Genomic DNA, 20,601 nt, shown 5'->3' with positions numbered 1-20,601 from the left:
CGGCCATTGGAGGGTGAACCAACGGCAAAGGAAGACCTTTCTCTCTCTCTCTCTCTCTCTCTCACTGTCCACTCTGCCTGTCAAAAAATAAAAATAAATAAATAAATAAAAATTTAAAAAGATAAGCATTTTAATAAGATTTGTATTTTTGAATTTAGTATATAATGAAAAGATATGTTTGAGTGTCAAAAAATCCACACCTAGAAGTTCAATCAATGCCTAAATTTGTTATCTCATTGGAGATATATTCAAGTTCCATTGTAACAAGTGGAATATTTTTATAAAGGGACTCTTCCTTTTATGTTCCATTTCATTTCCTTGAGGTGTGGTTCATACAGGAACAAGATAACTGCTTAATTCTTCTTTATATACCATCTTCAAAATAATGATTTGGTTTCCCATCATCTTTCAAAAAGGTAGCCAATTAGTTAACCACACACACGCACATACACCATTATGAGCAGATTTAAACATACTGTTTATTAAATTAACCTTATTAATGCTCAAGTTGTCCCACCTTTAGCCATAGGAGCTTGGATCCTGAGCCCTTTAAAAAAAAAAAAAAAAAGATTTGGCCGGCGCCGGGGTTCACTAGGCTAATCCTCTGCCTGTGGCGTCAGTATCCCGGGTTCTAGTCCCAGTTGGGGTGCCGGATTCTGTCCTGGTTGCTCCTCTTCCAGTCCAGCTCTCTGCTGTGGCCCAGGAGTGCAGTGGAGGATGGCCCAAGTCCTTGGGCCCTGCACCCCATGGGAGACCAGGAGAAGCACCGGGCTCCTGGCTTCGGATCAGCAGAGAGCACCAGACGTAGCGGCCATTTGGGGGGGGTGAGCCAATGGAAAGAAGACCTTTCTCTCTGTCTCTCTCTTTCTCACTGTCTAACTCTGCCTGTCCAAAAAAAATTTTATTTATTTATTTAAAAGTTACAGTTACACACACAGAGAAGGAGAGGCATAGAGAGAGAGGTCTTCCATCCGCTGGTTCACTCCCCAAATGGCTGCAATGGCTAGAGCTGCACCAATCTGAAGCCAGGAGCCAGGAGCTTCCTCCAGGTCTTCCCACATGGGTGCAAGGGCCCAAGGACTTGGGCCATCTTCTACTGTGTTCCCAGGCTATAACAGAAAGCTAGATCGGAAGTGTGCCCTTCGCCCATATGGGATGCTGGCACTGCAGGCATCAGCTTTACCCACTACACCACAGCACTGGTCCCTGAGTCCTTTAAAAAAAAAAAAAAGATTTATGTATTTGAAAGAGTTACAGAGAGGGAGGTAGAGAGAGAGAGAGAAAGATCTTCCATCCGCTGGTTCACTTCCTAGATGGCCACAATGGCTGGAACTGTGCACGATCTGAAGCCAGGAGCCAGGAGTTTCCTCCAGGTCTCCCGCGTGGGTGAAGAGACCCAATGACTTGGGCCAACTTCTACTGGTTTCCCAGGCCACAGCAAATAGTTGAATTGGAAGTGGAGCATCTGGGACTCAAACTGGCACCCATATGGGATGCCAGCACCTCAGGCAGTGGCTGTACCTGCTATGCCACAATGCCAGCCCCTCCTGAGCTCTTTTGACAAGACCCTGATACTTCTGTTTGCTTTCCCAATAACTGGTGTAAGTTGTTCCATACTCATCTTGTATGTTTCTTGCCCTAGACCTGGAATCAGCCATCTCTCCAAGCAGCTCTGGGTTCTTCCAGTGGCAGATGATATTATTAAGACCACAATCTGGGCCGGCGCCGCGGCTCACTAGGCTAATCCTCCGCCTAGCGGCGCCGGCACACCGGGTTCTAGTCCCGGTCGGGGCGCCGGATTCTGTCCCGGTTGCCCCTCTTCCAGGCCAGCTCTCTGCTGTGGCCAGGGAGTGCAGTGGAGGATGGCCCAAGTCCTTGGGCCCTGCACCCGCATGGGAGACCAGGATAAGTACCTGGCTCCTGGCTCCTGCCATCGGATCAGCGCGGTGCGCCGGCCGCAGCGCGCCGGCCGCGGCGGCCATTGGAGGGTGACCCAACGGCAAAGGAAGACCTTTCTCTCTGTCTCTCTCTCTCACTGTCCACTCTGCCTGTCAAAAAAAAAAAAAAAAAAAAAAAAACACCACAATCTGGATGTGAAGAATGCTCATTGCTAACTGGATTAGTAATTGTTTCTAGACCTTTTCAGTGGGTAGAGACAGGAAGATAAAATACCTCATGAGTTCACACTGACAGTTCATATTCAAAACCAGGACTAAGGGCAGGCGTTTGGTATAGCTGATTGCAATGCCCACATCCCATATGGAGTGTCTAGTTTGGAGTCCCAGCTCTGCTTCTAATTCCAGCTTTCTGCTAATACACACTGGGAGGCAGCAGGTTATGGCCAAGGGCTTGGGTCTCTGCCACTCACATGGGAAACCCAGATGGGGTTCCAGGCTTCTGGCTTTGGTCAGGCCCAGCCCTGGCCGTTGCAGGCATCTGAGGAGTGAACCAGCAAATGGAAGATCTCTGTCTCTGTCCCTCTGCCTTTCAAATAAATTAAAATTTAAAAAGAAAACAGGACTGAAGTTCTCTGTACCTCCTATTCTACACACACGCGCGCACACAAATTAGAGCCTTAAGTATACAAGATATGGGACTGACATCCCGGAAGTAACTGCTTTCCAATCAACACATTTTAAGTCCTGTGCAAATCAGCATACTTCCTCCCTCGAATCAACACAGACACTGCTACAAGAAGACAATGAATAAACGGTCGGTCTCAGTCACTTCAGGAGACCACACGTTCCCTTCCCTGCGTGTTGCCAGGAGATGTACTTGTGTCCCCAAACTCTGTGCAATCAGCAGGCTGGGGGCTGGGGTGGGGGAAAGGTCAGAAATGGTTAGCCAGAGCACAGAACTTATTTTCCCCTGCTCTGTTCCAGCTCAGTTCGCCCTCTAGTGGAGGCCGAAGGGTAGGAAAAAAAACAAACGCAGGTAGGTCAGACAGGAAGTGAACTAGCTGACATTTACTTAGCAATTACCAGAAATAGTCCTAAAATGGGCGCTGAAAGTAGAAAACCTCTTTGTGGCTTTCAGTGACAGAGGCTTTCAAGTGTAGCTGAGGACAGTAGAGGCTGCCCGAATGAAAAGCACTTTATAAACTGTCACCAAGCAACGTGTCAGATTTCAAAATCAAGGGAGTGTGCCACAGTGACAGAACTACAATTATCTTTAACGAAATGCCATTTTATTTCTTTCAATAGAAAACATAGTGCACCCTAAAATACAGTAGCTCATACACACTTTGAAAAACAGTGTAGGTCACAAGTGACATCAAGTCCATAGGCTAGGAAATTGTTTATACACAATGAATCAGTGGATCCAGGGATGAATGCTATAGTCTTTAGCACTTGATTTGATATTAAGGAGGAAATTTTGGTCTAAGTCCTCTGATTTTTTATAACATTTACCATGACTTTAAAAAAAATTTTTTTTTTGACAGGCAGAGTGCACAGTGAGAGAGAGACAGAGAGAAAGGTCTTCCTTTGCCGTTGGTTCACCCTCCAATGGCTGCCACGGCTGGCGCGATGCGGCCAGCGCATGGCGCTGATCTGATGGCAGGAGCCAGGTACTTATCCTGGTCTCCCATGCGGGTGCAGGGCCCAAGGACTTGGGCCATCCTCCACTGCACTCCCTGGCCACAGCAGAGAGCTGGCCTGGAAGAGGGGCAACCGGGACAGAATCCGGCACCCTGACCGGGACTAGAACCCGGTGTGCCGGCGCCGCAAGGCGGAGGATTAGCCTAGTGAGCCGCAGCGCCGGCCTAAGATTTATTTTATTTATTTGAAAGAGTTACACAGAGAAGGAGAGGCAGAGAGAAAGAGAGAGGAGCGCTTCCATCTGCTGGTTCACTCCCCAATTGGCAGCAATAGCTGTAGCAGTGCCTATCTGAAGCCAGGAGTCAGGAGCTTCTTCCAGGTCTCCCACGTGGGGGCAGGGGCCCAAGGCCTTGGGCCATCTTCTACTGCTTTCCCAGGCCATAGCAGAGAGCTGGATCAGAAGAGGAGCAGCTGGGACTCAAACTGGCGCCCATATGGGATGCCGGCACTGCAGGCGGAGGCTTTACCCACTACATCACAGCGCCAGCCCCCACCATGACTTTTAAATGTAATATTCAATATTAGACAAGTTCCATCTTACAAAGGCTTGAATTTACAAGATCTTGTTAAGGCTTAAACTAGATTTGTAATACAAAGAAGAGGAAAGAGATTATCAAAAAAAGGAATTATTAAGAAAGTGAATTTAACATAAGTTCTTGTTTGTTTTTCTAGATCTCAGGTCAGGTGCCAGAATTGTATTAGTAATAGAATCCTGGGGCCGGCGCTATGGCTTAGTGGGTTAAGCATCCACCTGCGGCATTAGCATCCCATATGGGTGCTGGTTCGAGTCCCAGCTGTTCTACTTCCAATCCAGCTCCCAGCTGATGGCCTGAGAAAATAGTAGATGGCCCAAGTGCTTGGGCTCCTGCACCCGCGTGGGAGACCCAAAAGAAGCTCCTGGATCCTGGCTCGGATCGGCGCAGTTCCAGCTATTGTGGCCAATTGGGGAGTGAACCAGCAGATGGAAGACCTCTCTGTCTGAAACTTTGCCTCTCAAGTAAATAAATAAATCTTTGAAAAAAAATTTTTAAAAAGAATCTGTTGTTCGCGCAACACCTATGTCATTGGTCCCTGAAAGGCCTTCCTCATTTTATTATTTAATGATGTAATAAGCCTGGGTATTTTGACACTTTATGTAAAATTGAAACCATATTGTTTTGGCATCCACCAGGATATGTCACTAGAAGGGACTGTCTACCACTTTTTAAAAACTCTGCAGTGTAGCTTGTATGATTCCCCATAGTATAAAAATAGACTACAACATCATGTTCATGGCTACATGTTTCTGTGTCTATGCCATATGGACCACAACTTATTTAGCCAATCCTACAACTGTATAGATACGGGGATCTATTTTTCTTTCCAGTGTTCCACTATTATCAATCATTGCCAAACAGGAATACATTTTTCCCCGGGTCCAGGTGAGACTCCCAGAAGTGGTACCACTGGGTCAGGTGCAGGGGCTGTGATGGAACTTCACTAATAGAGACCAGGCTTCCTCCAGATAAGAAATTCTCCCGAAGGTGCTGAGGTGGAAATAAACAAGGGATTTATGGGCTTGCTTGTTGGCAAAAACAACCAAAAGTGAGGTTAATAAAAAACAGACAACCAGATTCGGAGGTTTGCATTAAACGATCCAGAGCCCCATGAGGGGTCCTTAGAGGATCCTTCAGAGGATCCGCTAAGGGGCGAGGCCGAAGGAAAAACAACGTAAGTACTCAGCTGAAGAATCTAAGGAAGGGAAATATTTGCAAAAGACGATTCCAGATTTCCCAGGTTGGATAATCCAAAACTGTGAAGTCCCAGTAAATGTTATAGCACAGACAGTGAGCCAGCTGGCAATGAGGGGCCGGCCACCAGCAGCACCACCAAAACCGTGGAGCCCAGCCCAAGACGAAAATGCTTCCAAAATTAAAAATTTCAGGGCGCTGGGAGCCCAACATTCGGGCAAGCACCGGCCCCTTCTAAGCGCCCTGTTGGCCTGCACAGGTCGCACGCCCATGAAGCCGGCTCCAGCGATAGGCTCCGGTCCAGCGGTCCGCAGACCAGGACGGCCACACCCTCACCCTCCTGGGGTGTGCAAGCCCCACAGGAGGCCCCTAGTTCCCATCCCTGCCCTCAGGGGCTCAGGGCAGGGCGGGGGGGGGGGGGGGCAAGGCAGTGCGGTAAGGGCGGGTGCGTCGCAGCGGGCGAACAGCTGGGAGCCAGGACTTTACAGCCGGTACAGCGAGGTCACTGGAACTGCATGTCTCCCCACCTCTGGCCTGGGCAAAGATCCCGAAGTGTGGCAAGCCTTTGGCCTTGGACTCTGCCCTGTTACTCATAAACCCACTGGACACGGTAGCAGGCGGCGCACACGTCCACCCCAGCCTCGCGGCCCCAGCGCAGGGGCGCCGCGGGGCCAACCGGTCTAGGGACAGTCTGCAAAACCCGGAGGAGTCCAGGGGGCGTCCGCCCGACACTGACCGGACCCGAGCGGCAGCGTCGGGCGTTCTAGGGAGCGTCTGCCAACACCGCGGAGGGAGCCAGGGATCGTCTAAAAAGTTGCGAGTGCGGGTAAGAGGAGGGCTAGGGAAAGGCAAGCCCCTCCCCCATAACAAGGCTTCCAGAAGCCAAACCCGGAAGAAGGGTGTGGAGGCGTAGGTTCCCATCTGTGACGTGAACACGGGGCACCCCTCAGAGCTGGGCCAACTGGAGCTCGAGCTCGCAAAGAGAACGGCTCGAGCCGGGCGTCAGGCGAACTAGGAGGCCCGGGGCCTGGTCTAACGCGGCCAATGCAAACGGCAGCCCTGGCTAAAATACCTTTCGGCGGCGAACCACCTACTTTTGTGGTTCTTTTTTTTTTCCTGTAAGTCCCTCCTGTAAGCCATTAAATCTAGTCCCGCTGTCTGATCCAGGAAGCTGCCAGCTCCCACTTAATCCTCCCCACCCAGAGGGAACGCCCCTCCTGGTCACGCACTATCTCCCGCCCACCTGTCAATCACCGCGCTCGGCCGGCCAGTTAGCGGGCCAAGGGGGCGGGCCCGTGAGGAGCGTCGTGTGACGTTGACCACCGGCCGACCGGGAAGCCGGGAGACGCGTGACGAAGGAGGCGCGTGACGGGGGAGCGGTTGGCTGACGCTTTGGCGGCAGTCGGTGTAAACAAGGCCTCGCGCCGCTGTGGGTCCTGCGACAGCTCTTGGCTGGTGGGTGGTCTCGCGTGGGGCGGTAACCGCCGGCTTCAGTGGGAGGTGCTTCTCGTCTCCCCCCCCTTGGTGTACACACCCCCGGCACACCACGTGGGCGTTAGGCGAGAAAGAGGGGGGCGGCCGAACTCTAGCCTCATTGGCTGTCGCCGCTGCCGGCTCTCGCAAAGGAGCGCCCTGATTGGTCGGTAAGGGGGTGTTTGGTGGCGGGGGTCTCTGAATCCCAAGGCTTCTGATTGGTTAGATAAGGTAAGTTAGTGAGGCGCTTTCTTCCGCGAGGGGTTTTGATTGGCCGGTCAGAGAGGTTACCTGGGAATTCACCCTCCCTCCGGGGACTTTGATAGGTGAGTTTGGGGTAGGAAACTGAGAAATGCCTGTTCACAGGTTTCTGTTTGGTGAGCTGAGGTAGCGCCCGAGGCTTCACCCTGCTTTCTGTGCTTCGCAGGATTGCGGAAGGTTCGTGTTCCCGAAGCTTTAGGAGTTGTCATAGGCTAAAGAGGCAGGCTCTCAGTCCCTAGGAAGGCTCACCCTCCCAGAGATAGCCGTCGCCCCATCTCAGGATCCCTGGTGTTTCTAGAGCAGACTTGGCTTTCACCAAACCCAAGAAAGTGACAGGAGAAGCTCCCGCACTGGACCTAAAGATGCTGTGACCAGAAGATGGGATCACGGAATAGCAGCAGCGCAGGATCCGGGTCTGGAGACCCCTCGGAGGGCTTGTCCCGAAGAGGGGCTGGCCTGCGTCGTCGCAGTGAGGAGGAAGAAGAGGAGGATGAAGATGTGGATCTGGCCCAGGTACTGGCCTATCTCCTCCGCAGGTAACTTACCCTCTGGTGTGACCCCAGCAGCTGCCACCACAGTTCCTTGATCCCAGCTCCAGGCAGGAAAATTACAGAGGGTAGGGAATGGAATTATCCCAGGACAGCCTTTTCCTCCTGGAAAAGTGCCCGTGGCACTCAGCTCCATGCCCACTAAGAGTGGTTCTTACCTGGGGAAGGTCCCCAGGAGGACCTGCTCCTGTGTGGAGAGTGCTTGTGTATTCAGGGGGAGCCTGTCTGACCGACTACACAAATGTAGTCCATTTGCCAAGTAAGTTCAAACATTGTATTTTTAAAAAGAGGGAATGAGGCTTTGGTTGGGAAAGGAGCGATAACAAGGGGTGAGGAGGTGGGAAGGGGGTGTTGAAGCAGTGAGGCTGTGTGGATTTACTTGAAAAGCAAGTTTAAATGGATGGAACTCTAACCCTGTTTTTGAGGAAAGAATGAGTGACCACAGTTAACTGGGAAGAGGGCAGCTGGCTCTGTGAGAAGCTAAGCTTGGGGATCCCTTCAGAATCTTGGGTCCTGTGCGGGACACAGAATTTCCTAGAAGGAAATGCTCTCGGGATTTGTAGTCCTCTGGGGAGCTGGCTTAGTAGGTGCACTTGCTCTAAAGCTAGGAAGCAGTTTCCTACGGTGTCTTCTAGGAAGCTGGCAGTAGCAGCCAAGCTGTAGTCATCCCTGAGGCTTAACGTGAGTACCACGTGCTCTAAGAGCTGTGAAGCCAGTGACTCTGAATGCGGCTGGTTTGGCAGAAGAGGTCCCCTCCTTTATAATGGGGGGGGGGGGGTCTCTCCACAGAGGCCAAGTGAGGTTGGTGCAGGGAAGAGGTGCAGCAAATTTACAACTCATCCAGGCCCTCTCGGACTCCGAGGAGGAGCATGACAGTGCCTGGGATGGACGTCTCGGGGATCGATACAACCCTCCTGGTAAGAGAAAAGGCTGACTAGGGCTTTACGCTGGAGAACTTTTGTTAGAATGCCCTTTTTTATTTTGGTGAAGAGTTGTAAGCTAAGCTGAAAGATGAGATAATACAGGCACATTGGGTGGGCTGGGGCACAGTTCTGCAGACTCTCCTCTGGGGCTGGAGGACCTAACAGGAAACTCTTTTTGGCACTCACAGTGGACGCAGCCCCTGACACCCGGGAGCTGGAATGCAATGAGATCAAGACGCAGGTGGAATTGGCCACAGGGCGCCTGGGACTTAAGCGGGCAGCCCAAGAGCACAGCTTTCCTCGAATGTTGCACCAGGTAGGCCTCTCCACCTCCAGCCGGCCTGGCAGCGGGCCTGAGGCAGCCAGCACCAGAGAGAAAGGAAGTCAGCTTCCCAAGGAAGCCTCGGTGCTTGGGCTGGAGAGCTCCCCCGGGAAGGACTCCTGTGTGTGGTGCCTGTCCCTGTGTGGCGAAAGCAGCATTCGTGGAGGAGGGGGCTTGGTGTGACTGAAGTGATCTCTCTCTGCTAGCAATGTTCCCCAATCCCTTCCATTTAGAGAGAACGGGGCCTCTGCCACCGGGGAAGCTTCTCCCTTGGCGAACAGTCTCGAGTGATGTCTCAGTGAGTATGGGGCTCGGCGGGCAGACCAAGGGCCAGATAGGTCTGATCCGAACTTGGAAGGGGCAGATGTTAAAGGGCCTCAGAGGCGTTCAGGTTAGGTTAAATGGGGTTGTAGCTCTAAGGGGAGACAAAGCGGAAAAGTGTAGAGATGTAGGACGTGGCGGAGTGGATCAGAGGCCGGGGATCGGTCACAAAGCCGAAAGGGAAGACTGCCCTCGGCCTGGAGCTCCTGCTCTGTTAGGATTTTGCGAATCGGGACGCTCCTCATCCCGAGCCCACCTCAACCCCGCTTTCCTTCTGCTTCCCCAGCTTCTTGCCCAATGATCTGGGCTTCACTGATAGCTACTCTCAGAAGGCTTTCTGTGGTATCTACAGCAAAGATGGGCAAATCTTCATGTCTGCTTGCCAAGGTACCAGACCCTGGTCCTGTCGACTGCCTTTCCCTGGAACGAGGGACATTCCCCCTGAGCAAGGCTAGAGAGCCCCAGACCCAGAGCTCAGAACCAGGCTTAGGATTGCACAGTCAGGGCTCCTCCCCACCCCCCAATAAAGGGAAGACTCCGCAGACACTCTGAGTGATGGAGGTGTGACCCAGGACGGATCCAAGGAGGGCGCTCTATGACTCTGATCCCTGCCTCTACAGACCAGACAATCCGACTCTATGACTGCCGGTATGGCCGCTTCCATAAGTTCAAGAGCATCAAGGCCCGGGATGTGGGCTGGAGCGTCCTAGATGTGGCCTTCACCCCTGATGGGAACCACTTCCTCTACTCCAGCTGGTCTGATTACAGTGAGTGTGTGTGCCAGATTTCTGTTGTCTCTCCAGCCTATGATGAGGTCTCCACGCACTGGTCTCTTCTCAGCACAGCCCCCTGCCTTGTTCCAGGAAGATCAGTCTCGGAGAGCTCGGACCTCCTTGCCCTTTGTCCTGTCTCTTCCCTCGCTTCGTTTCCGCTCTCCTGCCCCCAGCCCTGAAAGATTCTTGTTTCTCTTGCTTCTCTTAGTCCATATCTGCAACATCCACGGGGAAGGAGACACACACACTGCCCTGGATCTGAGGTACTGGCTTCCCTTTCTGGTCATCCTCATCAGAAACCTCTCAAGGAAGGCGCTCCAGGAGGCGACCTCTTGGCCCAGAGCTCCTCTTAAAGGGGAAGGGTGGTGCCGCAGATCCCTGGGCAGGCACCACCCAGCCCGCAAGCCAGAGGAGCAGGGTAGATGAGATGGCTAGGTTCTCTCTGAGATGATCCACGTTCCGGCACGTGCTGAGCACGAGGCTGCGCCTCACCGTCCTCAGTAGGTTCTGTGTAGAGGGGAAGGCCACGTAACCCCACTCCTCGTTTGCTCTCTCCAGGCCGGATGAGCGTCGCTTTGCCGTCTTCTCCATCGCGGTGTCCTCAGATGGACGAGAGGTGCTGGGAGGGTGAGTGCTGGGGGATGTCTCCTACAGTCGAGGAGATAGGAGTTCTCCCAGAGTTGGGCTCTGCTGTTGCCTGTTGCGCAGCCTGCACTGGCAGCCATTGGGAACACACAGCTCATCTCCAAGGGCAGGGCTTACAAGCTGTTGTACCTCTTGCGTGCCATTTCCCATCACGATGGGAGGTGGCGGGCCTCCTGGGAGACAGCGACCCGACCCCAGCCTGCTGTGTAGAGCAGCTGCGGGCTCGCCTCTCAGCAGGACTCTTCAGAGCATCGGTCCTCTCAGTCTGGCTCCACGAGCCCCTTGTCTCTTCCCTTCCAGGGCTAATGATGGCTGCCTCTATGTCTTTGACCGAGAACAGAACCGGCGTACCCTTCAGGTATCACTCGAGAGCTTGAGAGCCTCTGCCTCGTGGTCTCTGGCTTACTGTAGGGTTTGGAAAGCGAATGTCAAGTATCCTGGCCTCCTTTTCCCCTAGATCGAGTCCCATGAAGATGATGTGAATGCAGTGGCCTTTGCTGATATAAGCTCTCAGATCTTGTTCTCTGGGGGTGACGATGCCATCTGCAAAGTGTGGGATCGACGCACTATGCGGGAAGATGACCCCAAGCCTGTGGGTGCGCTGGCCGGACACCAGGATGGCATCACCTTCATTGACAGCAAGGTGGGCAGAGAGGCAGGATGCAGAGCCAGGCAACCAAAGTTCTGGTTGCCCAAGATGGTGGGAACATGAACTGGTGTGGGAATTAGACACCATTCGCAAGCCTTGACTAATACGGTGCTTGTTAATCAAGGCTTGCAAGAGCTGGAACTTATGGAAGGAACCAAAGCCAGGAAACATGAGCTCTGTGTGTACCCACCAGTTCTCAAGGAGCAGGGCAGGGCTTTCTGTGTAAAAAAAGTAGAAGACGATCTAATCCAGGATAGAATAGAAGTTCCAGCCAGTGAGTGCCCTGAGCAAAGAGAGGAAAACCCAGCTGGCGGGTAGGATCTGAGACAGAGCGTCGAAGGTGAGCTGACCTGGATAAAGAAGCAAGCAAAATCAGAGGCTGGAGTTCTTCCTTTTCAGCGAGGGAAGGGGAACGAGAACGCACAGGCACTGACATTTGCAAGTTCCAATGCCTCATTACCCATCTTGGGATTCCCAGGGTGATGCGCGGTACCTCATCTCCAACTCCAAAGACCAGACCATCAAACTCTGGGATATCCGACGCTTTTCCAGCCGAGAAGGCATGGAAGCTTCACGCCAGGCTGCCACACAGCAAAACTGGGACTACCGCTGGCAGCAGGTGCCCAAAAAAGGTGAGAGCAGAAGTGGAACTGAGAGCTGGAGAGTTGACAGACGGGTGGTCGTTAAAATAGTTAAGCACTGGCAGCCTAGCATGAGTACGAGATTCACCTGTAGCCTGGGAGTCTCCCTTGCAACTCCCTTTTCTAGCTGTTAACCTTTTATTTGCTGAACCAGGAGAATAGCAAGGGATTCCCATTGGTGAGGGTTGGGGAAGTCACTCAAAACCAACTGCTAATTAAAGAACTTTAGTGTCATATCAACCAGCAGGGCCATGATGGTGATTACTGACCCACTGTCCAGTGGGAAAAGAGCCACTGGTTGAAGGCTGGAAAGGCAGTTGTCTCTTAGCATTGACCTTGGCCGAGGACTTGGTGGTTCAGGACCACGTGGAAGCAGCTCCTAATCTAAGGCTCTCTCTGCATCCCTGCCCAGCCTGGCGGAAGCTGAAACTCCCAGGGGACAGCTCCCTGATGACCTACCGGGGCCATGGGGTACTGCATACCCTCATCCGCTGCCGATTCTCCCCCATGCACAGCACCGGCCAGCAGTTCATCTACAGTGGCTGTTCCACTGGCAAAGTGGTTGGTAAGGATGGTGTCCACACGGCGGCCTGGGGAGGGGGCAGGAGTGGATCTGTAACAGTCCGCCTAGAGCCACCAGCGACCAGCTCACAAAGCATAGTGACGACTACAAGTGGAATTTAATTTAGCTTGAAGGAGGCGAGGCTAAAGCAGAGAAGTCGAAAGTATCTTATTCATGAGCATTCTAAATTAAGAAAAGGAACATAGAATTCCAACCAGTCAAGGAAGAGGCTTTCAGATGAAAGGTAGGAGGGAACCGAGACAAGAGTGACACCGAAAGACAGCGGCCGGGAGTAAGGGGCGTGCAGTCACTGAGCACGAGGAATGTACAGAGAGAAGCAGGCGCAGCTGCAGATCTAAGGTGCCGACAGCCGTGCTGTCCCTGGGCGGGCACTCGGCTAGCGACTCCTACAGAAGAGAGAAAGATGCACCCACACAAGGAACACGAGGTGCACATGCCTGCAGGCAGCATGCTGTTGATGCACGTGCCCTCCGTCCCTCGCAGAACATTCGAAAGGCGCGGCATTTTCTTGACTGTAGGCCCTGTGACATTTAGCCGAGGCCCAGAGAAAGCCACGCTGCACTAGAGCATACCTTCAGCCCAGCGTAGGGAAAGGAACAGAGACAGCCCAGTCCTCTGGGATGCGCTGTGCTCCCGCGGGACAGTGAGAATACCTGGGAGGCAGGTTGGTGGCGCCACCCAGGGGAGCCAAGGGGGTGTTTTGAAGGTCCTGTGGCGGTCTCTCCACTGTGAGCTTCCCCGGACAGTGTATGACCTTCTCAGCGGCCACATCGTGAAGAAGCTGACCAACCACAAGGCCTGTGTACGTGACGTCAGTTGGCACCCCTTTGAAGAGAAGATTGTCAGCAGTTCGGTGAGGCTGCGTGGGCTGGGACTGGCGCGTGCTGGGGCTAGGGCCTTGCTGAGGATCGCACCTTCTGACTGCTGGCCATTTCTGCCCTGCAGTGGGATGGGAACCTGCGTGTGTGGCAGTACGTCCAGGCTGAGTACTTCCAGGATGACATGCCAGAGGCCGACGAGTGCCCCGGCACCCCCGCCCCCGGGGCCCGCCCCTCCACGACCTTTTCCTCACCCCAGTAGATCTGACCTTCAGACCTGTGCAGGGTGAACCTCTGGACAAGCTCTCTGCCGCCTCTTCCTCCCTTTTTCCCTTCTAGGGAATGTTTGGAGGAGTCACTGGCTTTGGGTGAAGAGGAGAGAAACCCATGCTCTGGGCCCCAGCCAGGCCCTGGAGGAGCCTCCCCGGGGGCTGTATGGTCTCCTCATTCACTTACACCCAGGCGGCTTGGGTCCTTATCTCTGGCCAGAGCCAGGCAGGACCGCTGTTATCTGGGCTGTGGCCTCTGGCAGCAAGAGAACAGTCTTGAGTGTTTTTAATCATGTTTGGATGTTAGCTTTGTGCTCTTAGAGTAGACACCTGGGCCAGGCCCGTTGTCCTGGTCTTCACACTGAGGATTGACTGGCCATTCAGAGGGCCAGGTGTCCTGGCCTTTCTTCTGGCAGTCTCTGGGGGTGGGTGGGGAAATCAGGCTGTTTCCTCAGCAGCCCCTGGAGCGGGGAGTGGGTCCTCTCAGCTCCCTGTGGCCCCACGCCGAGCAGCCGTGCCTTCCCAAAGGCTGCCATCAAACCGGGGGGCCAAGAGCTCCAAGGAAGAAGGTTGCAGTGGGACTACCTTGTCCTCTCACTGGCTGTGGCTCCTTCAATAAACTCCCTGTGGGAACCTGGCTGTGTCTGTCTCTGCCTCTTCTGCTGAGCTCTTTCATCTTCTCCTTTCAAGAAAAGAGTTTCAGCAAAGCCTTCAAGAATGCTTCCCTAGCAGAAAAACACCCCGGGACTCCCCAGGGTGAGGGGAAGTAACCCAGATCAGTCACTACCAAGCCTCGCCACGGAGGCTCTCTCACCAGCCTCAGAAAGTTGCCAGCGAGTGGACCTGGGGATGGCAGGGCCCGCTCACGTTCGCTGCGGAGCCTCGGGACGCTGACCTCAGCTCCGCTCCAGAGATGGCGCACGGATGCTGAGCCGGAGAGTGGCCAGCCCGCACTTTGCACACGATTCCTCGGGCACCAGAGTGACTGATGGTCAGGGAGAGGTGCGGTTCAGCTCCTACTCTCACTGGGTCTTTCCCCAAGGCACTTCGCCTTCCCTAAGTTTCCCCAAAACTCCCAGCAAGGCGTAAAAGGGTCCCTACTCCACAGTGACGTTGAAGTTTTGAAGAAGGTGTCCAGCTGCCACCTGTTCTTGGGTTCATCCGCCAAGTGTGAAGCAGGCATGCCAGATCATCCTTCCTACTGCTCTTAGAGTCCCCTCTGCCACCTCACCCAGAGATGCCACCTCAGGGCACCCAGAACTATGTTATATCCAGGATGCCAAAGAGACAGGTTTCATTTACTGTTTTACCCGTAAATGCTCACAACAGCCAAAGGCTGGGCCAGGCTGAAGCCAGGAGCCACAAACTCAATCTTGGTCTCCTACATGAATGCCAGGGACCCAAGTACTTGAGCCATCACTGGCTGCCTCTTATAGTGCACATTAGCAGGGAGCTGGATCAGAAGTGGAGGCAGGGGGATGAAAGCACAGGGAACTCCTGGGGCAGACACAGGTCACCACATGCCACCAAGAATGAGCCCTGGGGTAGGCCAGGACTTTGGTCAGTGACGTGTGGCCAGCAGGGTGGTCACACAGCACAAGTTGTGAATATAGGCACTGGATGCCAGGTGTGGGAGCTCTGTGTTTTCTCAATCTTTCATAAACCTCAAACTGCTAAGAAAAAAAAAATGGAGGCAGGACTCATGCCCAGGTATTCCAACATGAGATGCAGGCATCCAAGGTGTTCTGGAACCACTATACCAGGTGCCTGCCCCCAAAATTTAATTTTAAAAAGTGTTCTGGCGGGCCGGCACTGTGGCATAGTGGGCTGTCTCTACCTACAGTGCTGGCATCCCAGTTGGGCACTGGTTTGTGTCCTGGCTGCTCTTCTGATCCAGCTCTCTGCTGATGGTCTGGGAAAGCAGTGGAAAATGGCCCATGTGTTTGGACCCCTGCACCCATGTGGGAGACCCAGAAGAAGATCCAGGCTCCTGGCTTCGGATCAGCCCAGCTTTGGCCGTTATGGCCATTTGGGGAGTGAACCAGCGGATGGAAGACCTTTGTCTCTCCCTGTCTGTAACTGCATCTCAAATAAATAAATCCTTAAAACAAAAATTTTTGCAAGTACTTGGCCACCCATGTGAGAGAGAGATTAAGCTCCTGGCCTCAGCTTGGCCCAGCCCCAGCTGTTGCAGGCATTTGGGAGCAAACCGGAGAAGGAAGATGTCTCCCTTCTCTGTGTGTGTTTCTCTACCTTTCAAATTAAAAAATAATAAAAATACTTAAAAAAAAAAAGTTTGGAGGGTTGCCTCTGGTGTAGTGTTAAGCTGCTGCTTGCAATGCTGGCATCCCATATCAGAGCTCTAGCTCATATCCCAGCTGCTCCAGTTCCAATACAGCTTCCTGCTAGTGCATCTGGGAAAGCAGCAGAAGATGGCCCAAGTCCTTGGGCCCATACCACCCATATGGGAGACCCAGATGGAGTTCTGGGCTCCTCCTGGCTTTGGCCTGGACACAGACCTGGCTATTGCAACCATTTGAGGATTAGTGGATGGAAGGTATCTTTGTGTCTGTCTCTCTGTCCTTCTGCCTTTCATGTAAGTAAATCTTAAAAAATTAAAAAAAAAAAAAAAACTGGGTTCAGGCATGTAGCCAATGGATTGAGCCACTACTTGGGACACCTGCATCCGATAGCAGAGTATGAGTTCAAGTCCTGGCTCCTCCATGTTTGATCCAACTCCCTGCTAATGTGCCTAGAAGGCAGCAGAGGATGGCTCAAGTATTTGGGTTTCTGCTACCCACATGGGAGACCCAGATGGAATTCCTGGCTCATGGCTTCAGCCTGGCCCAGTCCTGCCTATTTGAGGCATTTGTGGAGTGAGCCAGTGGATAAGAGTCTCTCTCTCCCCTCTGTTACTCTGTCTTACAAGCAAATTAGTCTTCTGAAAAATAAATTTGAAATTGTATACTTTTTTTTCCCATAGTGTGGTAGGAGATCAATAAAGGACTTTCAAGCATAAAAACGATAAATTCTGTAGGGGAAATGTGACTTTGGCTTCAGATCACGTCACATGCTTTAAACATGGGTAACGATGACATATCTGATCACTGTTGTACTTCGATTCCACTGGATACATTTGGAAGAATGATATAGGGAGCAGGCATTGTGGCACAGTGCGTTAAACCACCGTTTGAGACACCAGCATCCCAAATCAGAATGTCTGCTTGGAATCCCTGCCATTCTGTTTCGTGCCCATTTGCCGGCAAATGGGCACCCTGGGAGACAACAGGTGGTGGGTTCAGGTGTTTGAGTTCCTGCCACCCAGGTAAGAGACTTCTTGCTGCTGGCTTCAGCCTGGCCTGGCCTAGCCTGGCTTTTGTGGGCATTTGGAGAATGAACCAGGAGACAGAAGCACTCTTGCTCGCTGGCTCACTCGCTCTCTGTCTCTCCTCCTCCCTGTCGCTGCATTCCAAGTAAATAAATCCTTTTTTAAAAGTAATGTAATAACTTTATTTTGAAATGTCAGTGTATATAATACACTGAAATTATGTCCACAACCATCTAAAATTATGATCAAAATTTTCACATTAAAAATGTGTGAAGGGGACCTGGGAGTCTCAAAATTCTTTTACAGGGTCCCTGAGCGGGAGGACTGGAGGCCACTATGCCACGTGAGCGCTTTAGGATCTAGAAGGAGCCCGGCTGATTAGTCAGTGTCCAGGGCGCTGAGGACGAGGAAGGTTGATTGATCTTCCCGCAGTCGCATTGTTGGGCCCAGGACCTGATGCCCTTCCTTGCTCATTCCTTTCACTACTTCCTGGGCCTCCACTGGGCTCTGAAATCCCACCTCTGGTTTTCAGGAACAAGGAAGGAAACCAAAAAGTGATCTGGAAATAGTTACTGACTAACAGGGACTTCTCCCTAGGTCCATCGCTCTCCACCCTGCTGCTTCAGCCCAGGCAGTCAGGCTGGGAGGCCAAGGCTTGTATGGGGCTACCCTGTGGCCTGGAGTCACTGGTTAGAAGACAAACCTAAGCTTTTTTTAAAATATATTATTTATTTATTTGAGAAGTAGTGTTACAGACAGAAAGGTCTTCCATCTGCTGGTTCACTCCCCAAATGGCTATAATGGCCAGAGCTGAGCTGATCCAAAGCCAGGAGCCAAGAGCTTCTTCCGAGTCTCCCACATGGGTGCAGGGGCCCAAGCACTTGGGCCATCCTCCACTGCTTTCCCAGGCCATAGCAGAGAGCTGGATCGGAAGAGGAGCAGCCAGGACTAGAACCAGCACCCATATGGGATGCCCGCATCACAGGCAGAGGATTAACCTGCGCTACAGCACCAGCCCCAATGCCTAAGCTTTTGATGGACTCCAGATGGAATTTTCCTTCTAGCATCTGCAGCCCCTGTCACCAGGGAGCAAACCTGGTCATCGGGCCCTGGAGGCTCAGCCTGTGCCTCTACCATCTCAGGATGCCCTCCTGAGGACACCTGCGTTTCATGTACTGACCATCGTAATCAGTACACAAACCAGCAGTGCCACTTAGTGCCTTCTGAATCCTGCAGTGTGGGCCCTTGGCTCAGCACCCCAGCTGAAGAACCAGACTGCACTGATGACAAGACAGATCTTTTTTTTTTTTTTAATGACTTCTAATGTTTGGTTGGTTTTGTCTTTGTGACTTCTAATTTCCCTGTGGAGCAAATGCATAGCATATTTGGAGTGAGGAGAGGGACATTTGGCTGACCGAAGACAGAGCCAAGCAGGCTGGTGGACAAGCAGAGGCCCAGAACAGCAGGCCTGGCCCTGAGACATGAACTGGAACATGGTTGCCGTGAGGACATAGGGCTAACAGGAAGGGACACAGGCTGCTGTCAGGACATGCCACCACACACCAGAGGCCAGGCCCCTGCTGCTGTCACAGCCCTCCACCCCAGTCCCTTACCACTCCTCACCCCTCTCTCCCGCCCGCCAGCTGCCAGCAGGGCTCTGCCCTGTGTCTGCCACACCTGTCACTGCCTGTCCTTGTCCCCCCCCGGGGGGGGTCATCAGCCCCTCCTCAGCTGCCCAGCAGATCGAGCAGTTAGTGGGGAGGGGAGGGAACATGGAACGGGGGCCGGCAGTGGGGGCAGGGCTGGGTGCCGGGACCCGAGTCCGGGCAGTGCTGGCCTGCCTGGTGAGGGTGCTACTCTGGGTAGCTTCTGCCTTGCTGTATTTCGGGAGTGAACAAGCCGCCCGCCTCCTGGGCAGCCCCTGCTTACGGCGCCTCTACCATGCCTGGTTGGCAGCAGTGGTCATCTTCGGGCCCCTTCTGCAGTTCCACGTCAACCCTCGGACTATCTTCGCCAGCCACGGCAACTTCTTCAACATGTGAGTTTGCTGCATGGAGATCCCTGCCCTCCGGGATCCTAGGTCCTTTCTCCAGGCTTCTGTTCTCCTGCCAGTCTGAGCGCTAAAAATAGACCAGGAGGTTGAGGGAGAAGGTGGGGGGAGGGGGAGGAGGAGGGGAGCGGCGTGCCCCTGGGGTAAGGGCAAGTCTGGAGCAGGGCTGAAGAGGAGCCTGGTGGTCCTGGCGGTGCATGGCCAAGTTGAAACAGCTGGGGATGGTCAAGGGCACTGGAAGGAGAGAACCGGAGATGAGTGGGACGTGGGTCAGGCTAGCGCTGGGAACCCAGCCCCCACTGGCAGATGGCGCTGTGGTTTCTCAGAGCCCTCCCCTCTTCTCTCTGCCCACAGAAAGTTTGTGAATTCGGCGTGGGGCTGGACATGCACCTTCCTGGGAGGCTTCGTGTTGCTGGTGGTGTTCCTGGCCACTCGGCGCGTGGCCGTGACCGCCAGACACCTGAGCCGGCTGGTGGTGGGCGCAGCCGTGTGGCGGGGGGCTGGCCGGGCCTTCCTGCTCATCGAGGACCTGACAGGGTCCTGCTTTGAGCCTCTGCCCCAGGGCCTGCTGCTCCACGAGCTGCCCGACCGCCGCAGCTGCCTGGCAGCTGGCCACCAGTGGCGGGGCTACACGGTCTCCTCTCACACCTTCCTGCTCACCTTCTGCTGCCTGCTCATGGCCGAGGAAGCTGCGGTGTTTGCCAAGTACCTGGCCCACGGGCTGCCTGCGGGAGCGCCCCTGCGCCTCGTCTTCTTGCTCAACGTGCTGCTGCTGGGGCTCTGGAACTTCCTGCTGCTCTGCACCGTCATCTACTTCCACCAGTACACGCACAAGGTGGTGGGCGCCGCCGTGGGCACCTTCGCCTGGTACCTCACCTACGGCAGCTGGTATCATCAACCCTGGTCTCCGGGGAGCCCGGGCCATGGCCTCTTCCCCCGCCCCCACGCCAGCCGCAAGCATAACTGACGGAAATAAAGTCACCCCGGGCCTGCCCCTGCCTCCTCTCATTATTTGGTTGGGGCCTGCAAAGGGTAGGAAGGGAAGAGCAGACGCCCCCGCAGTTGCTGGGATTCCGTAGCCGGTCCTTGCTGTGACTGACCTCGAATGACCTTCCTTGTACTTGACCTCCATCCCTCCTTCCAGCCTCCCAGTCTTTGCCAACCATGAGCTATCTGGGGCCGTGATGGTGAGAAAAGCCAGAGCTGGCTGGAGAGGCATTCACAGTGTCTGTTCCTGCTGAGGACAGCCTGGCTGCTTTGCTTTTCCTGCCCCCTCACCAAAGCACCTCTGTGCCCTCCTCAGGGCCTGCCTGTCTGGCCACTCCATCCTGGGACCCCTTTCTACCCTGTCTGCCCCGTGGTGGGGGTGTGTGTGCCCTCATGTATTTAACAAATGTTTATCGAGGCAAGCACAGTTCCCTGCCATGTGGATAAGAGAGACGAGGTTCCTGCTGTTTGGGGGTCTATGCAGGTGTCAGACGCACAGATAATAACAGCAAGCAACTGCACTTTCGCTCTGTGCCAAGGCACTGTTCTGAGCGTCTATAAATTCTTTATATAAATTAAGACATTTAGTCCTCTTGTCAGCCCCGCTATGAGTGTCTCCATTGTGCAGGCATGAAAAGTGAGGCACCCAGGTTAATCTGTTCAAAGCTAACACCACATAGA

General features: G+C 53.5%; 2 protein-coding genes across 32 annotated transcripts; both read left to right on the top strand.

Annotated features, from left to right (window-relative positions):
• Nucleotides 1-5,822: 5,822 nt before the first annotated feature.
• On the top strand, nt 5,823-14,192 carry DCAF11 (DDB1 and CUL4 associated factor 11). Of its 31 annotated transcripts, none has more exons than XM_070053844.1 (16): nt 5,952-6,155; nt 7,169-7,240; nt 7,367-7,576; nt 8,401-8,528; nt 8,723-8,850; nt 9,090-9,154; nt 9,464-9,564; nt 9,798-9,944; nt 10,159-10,213; nt 10,509-10,577; nt 10,896-10,953; nt 11,053-11,238; nt 11,723-11,876; nt 12,298-12,450; nt 13,215-13,321; nt 13,414-14,192. In XM_070053844.1, the coding sequence occupies exons 3-16, from the start codon at nt 7,554-7,556 to the stop codon at nt 13,546-13,548; spliced, it is 1,509 nt and encodes a 502-aa protein (XP_069909945.1). In that variant the 5' UTR covers nt 5,952-6,155; nt 7,169-7,240; nt 7,367-7,553; the 3' UTR covers nt 13,549-14,192. The 31 variants fall into 31 exon arrangements, with proteins under 31 accessions (XP_051678673.1, XP_051678682.1, XP_069909954.1 ...); XM_051822719.2 differs by having other exon boundaries at nt 5,969-6,155; nt 7,362-7,599; XM_070053840.1 differs by lacking the exon at nt 5,952-6,155 and adding an exon at nt 6,591-6,784.
• A 3,993-nt stretch (nt 14,193-18,185) lies between these two features.
• FITM1 (fat storage inducing transmembrane protein 1) lies at nt 18,186-19,926 on the top strand. The gene is made up of 2 exons (XM_002718093.5): nt 18,186-18,921; nt 19,288-19,926. The coding sequence occupies exons 1-2, from the start codon at nt 18,656-18,658 to the stop codon at nt 19,898-19,900; spliced, it is 879 nt and encodes a 292-aa protein (XP_002718139.1). The 5' UTR covers nt 18,186-18,655; the 3' UTR covers nt 19,901-19,926.
• The last annotated feature ends 675 nt before the right edge of the window (nt 19,927-20,601 follow it).

The sequence above is a fragment of the Oryctolagus cuniculus genome, chromosome 12 (genome assembly GCF_964237555.1).
Source record: "Oryctolagus cuniculus chromosome 12, mOryCun1.1, whole genome shotgun sequence".
Taxonomy (NCBI): Eukaryota; Metazoa; Chordata; class Mammalia; order Lagomorpha; family Leporidae; genus Oryctolagus; species Oryctolagus cuniculus.
This window is presented reverse-complemented; position numbering and strand designations above follow the sequence as displayed.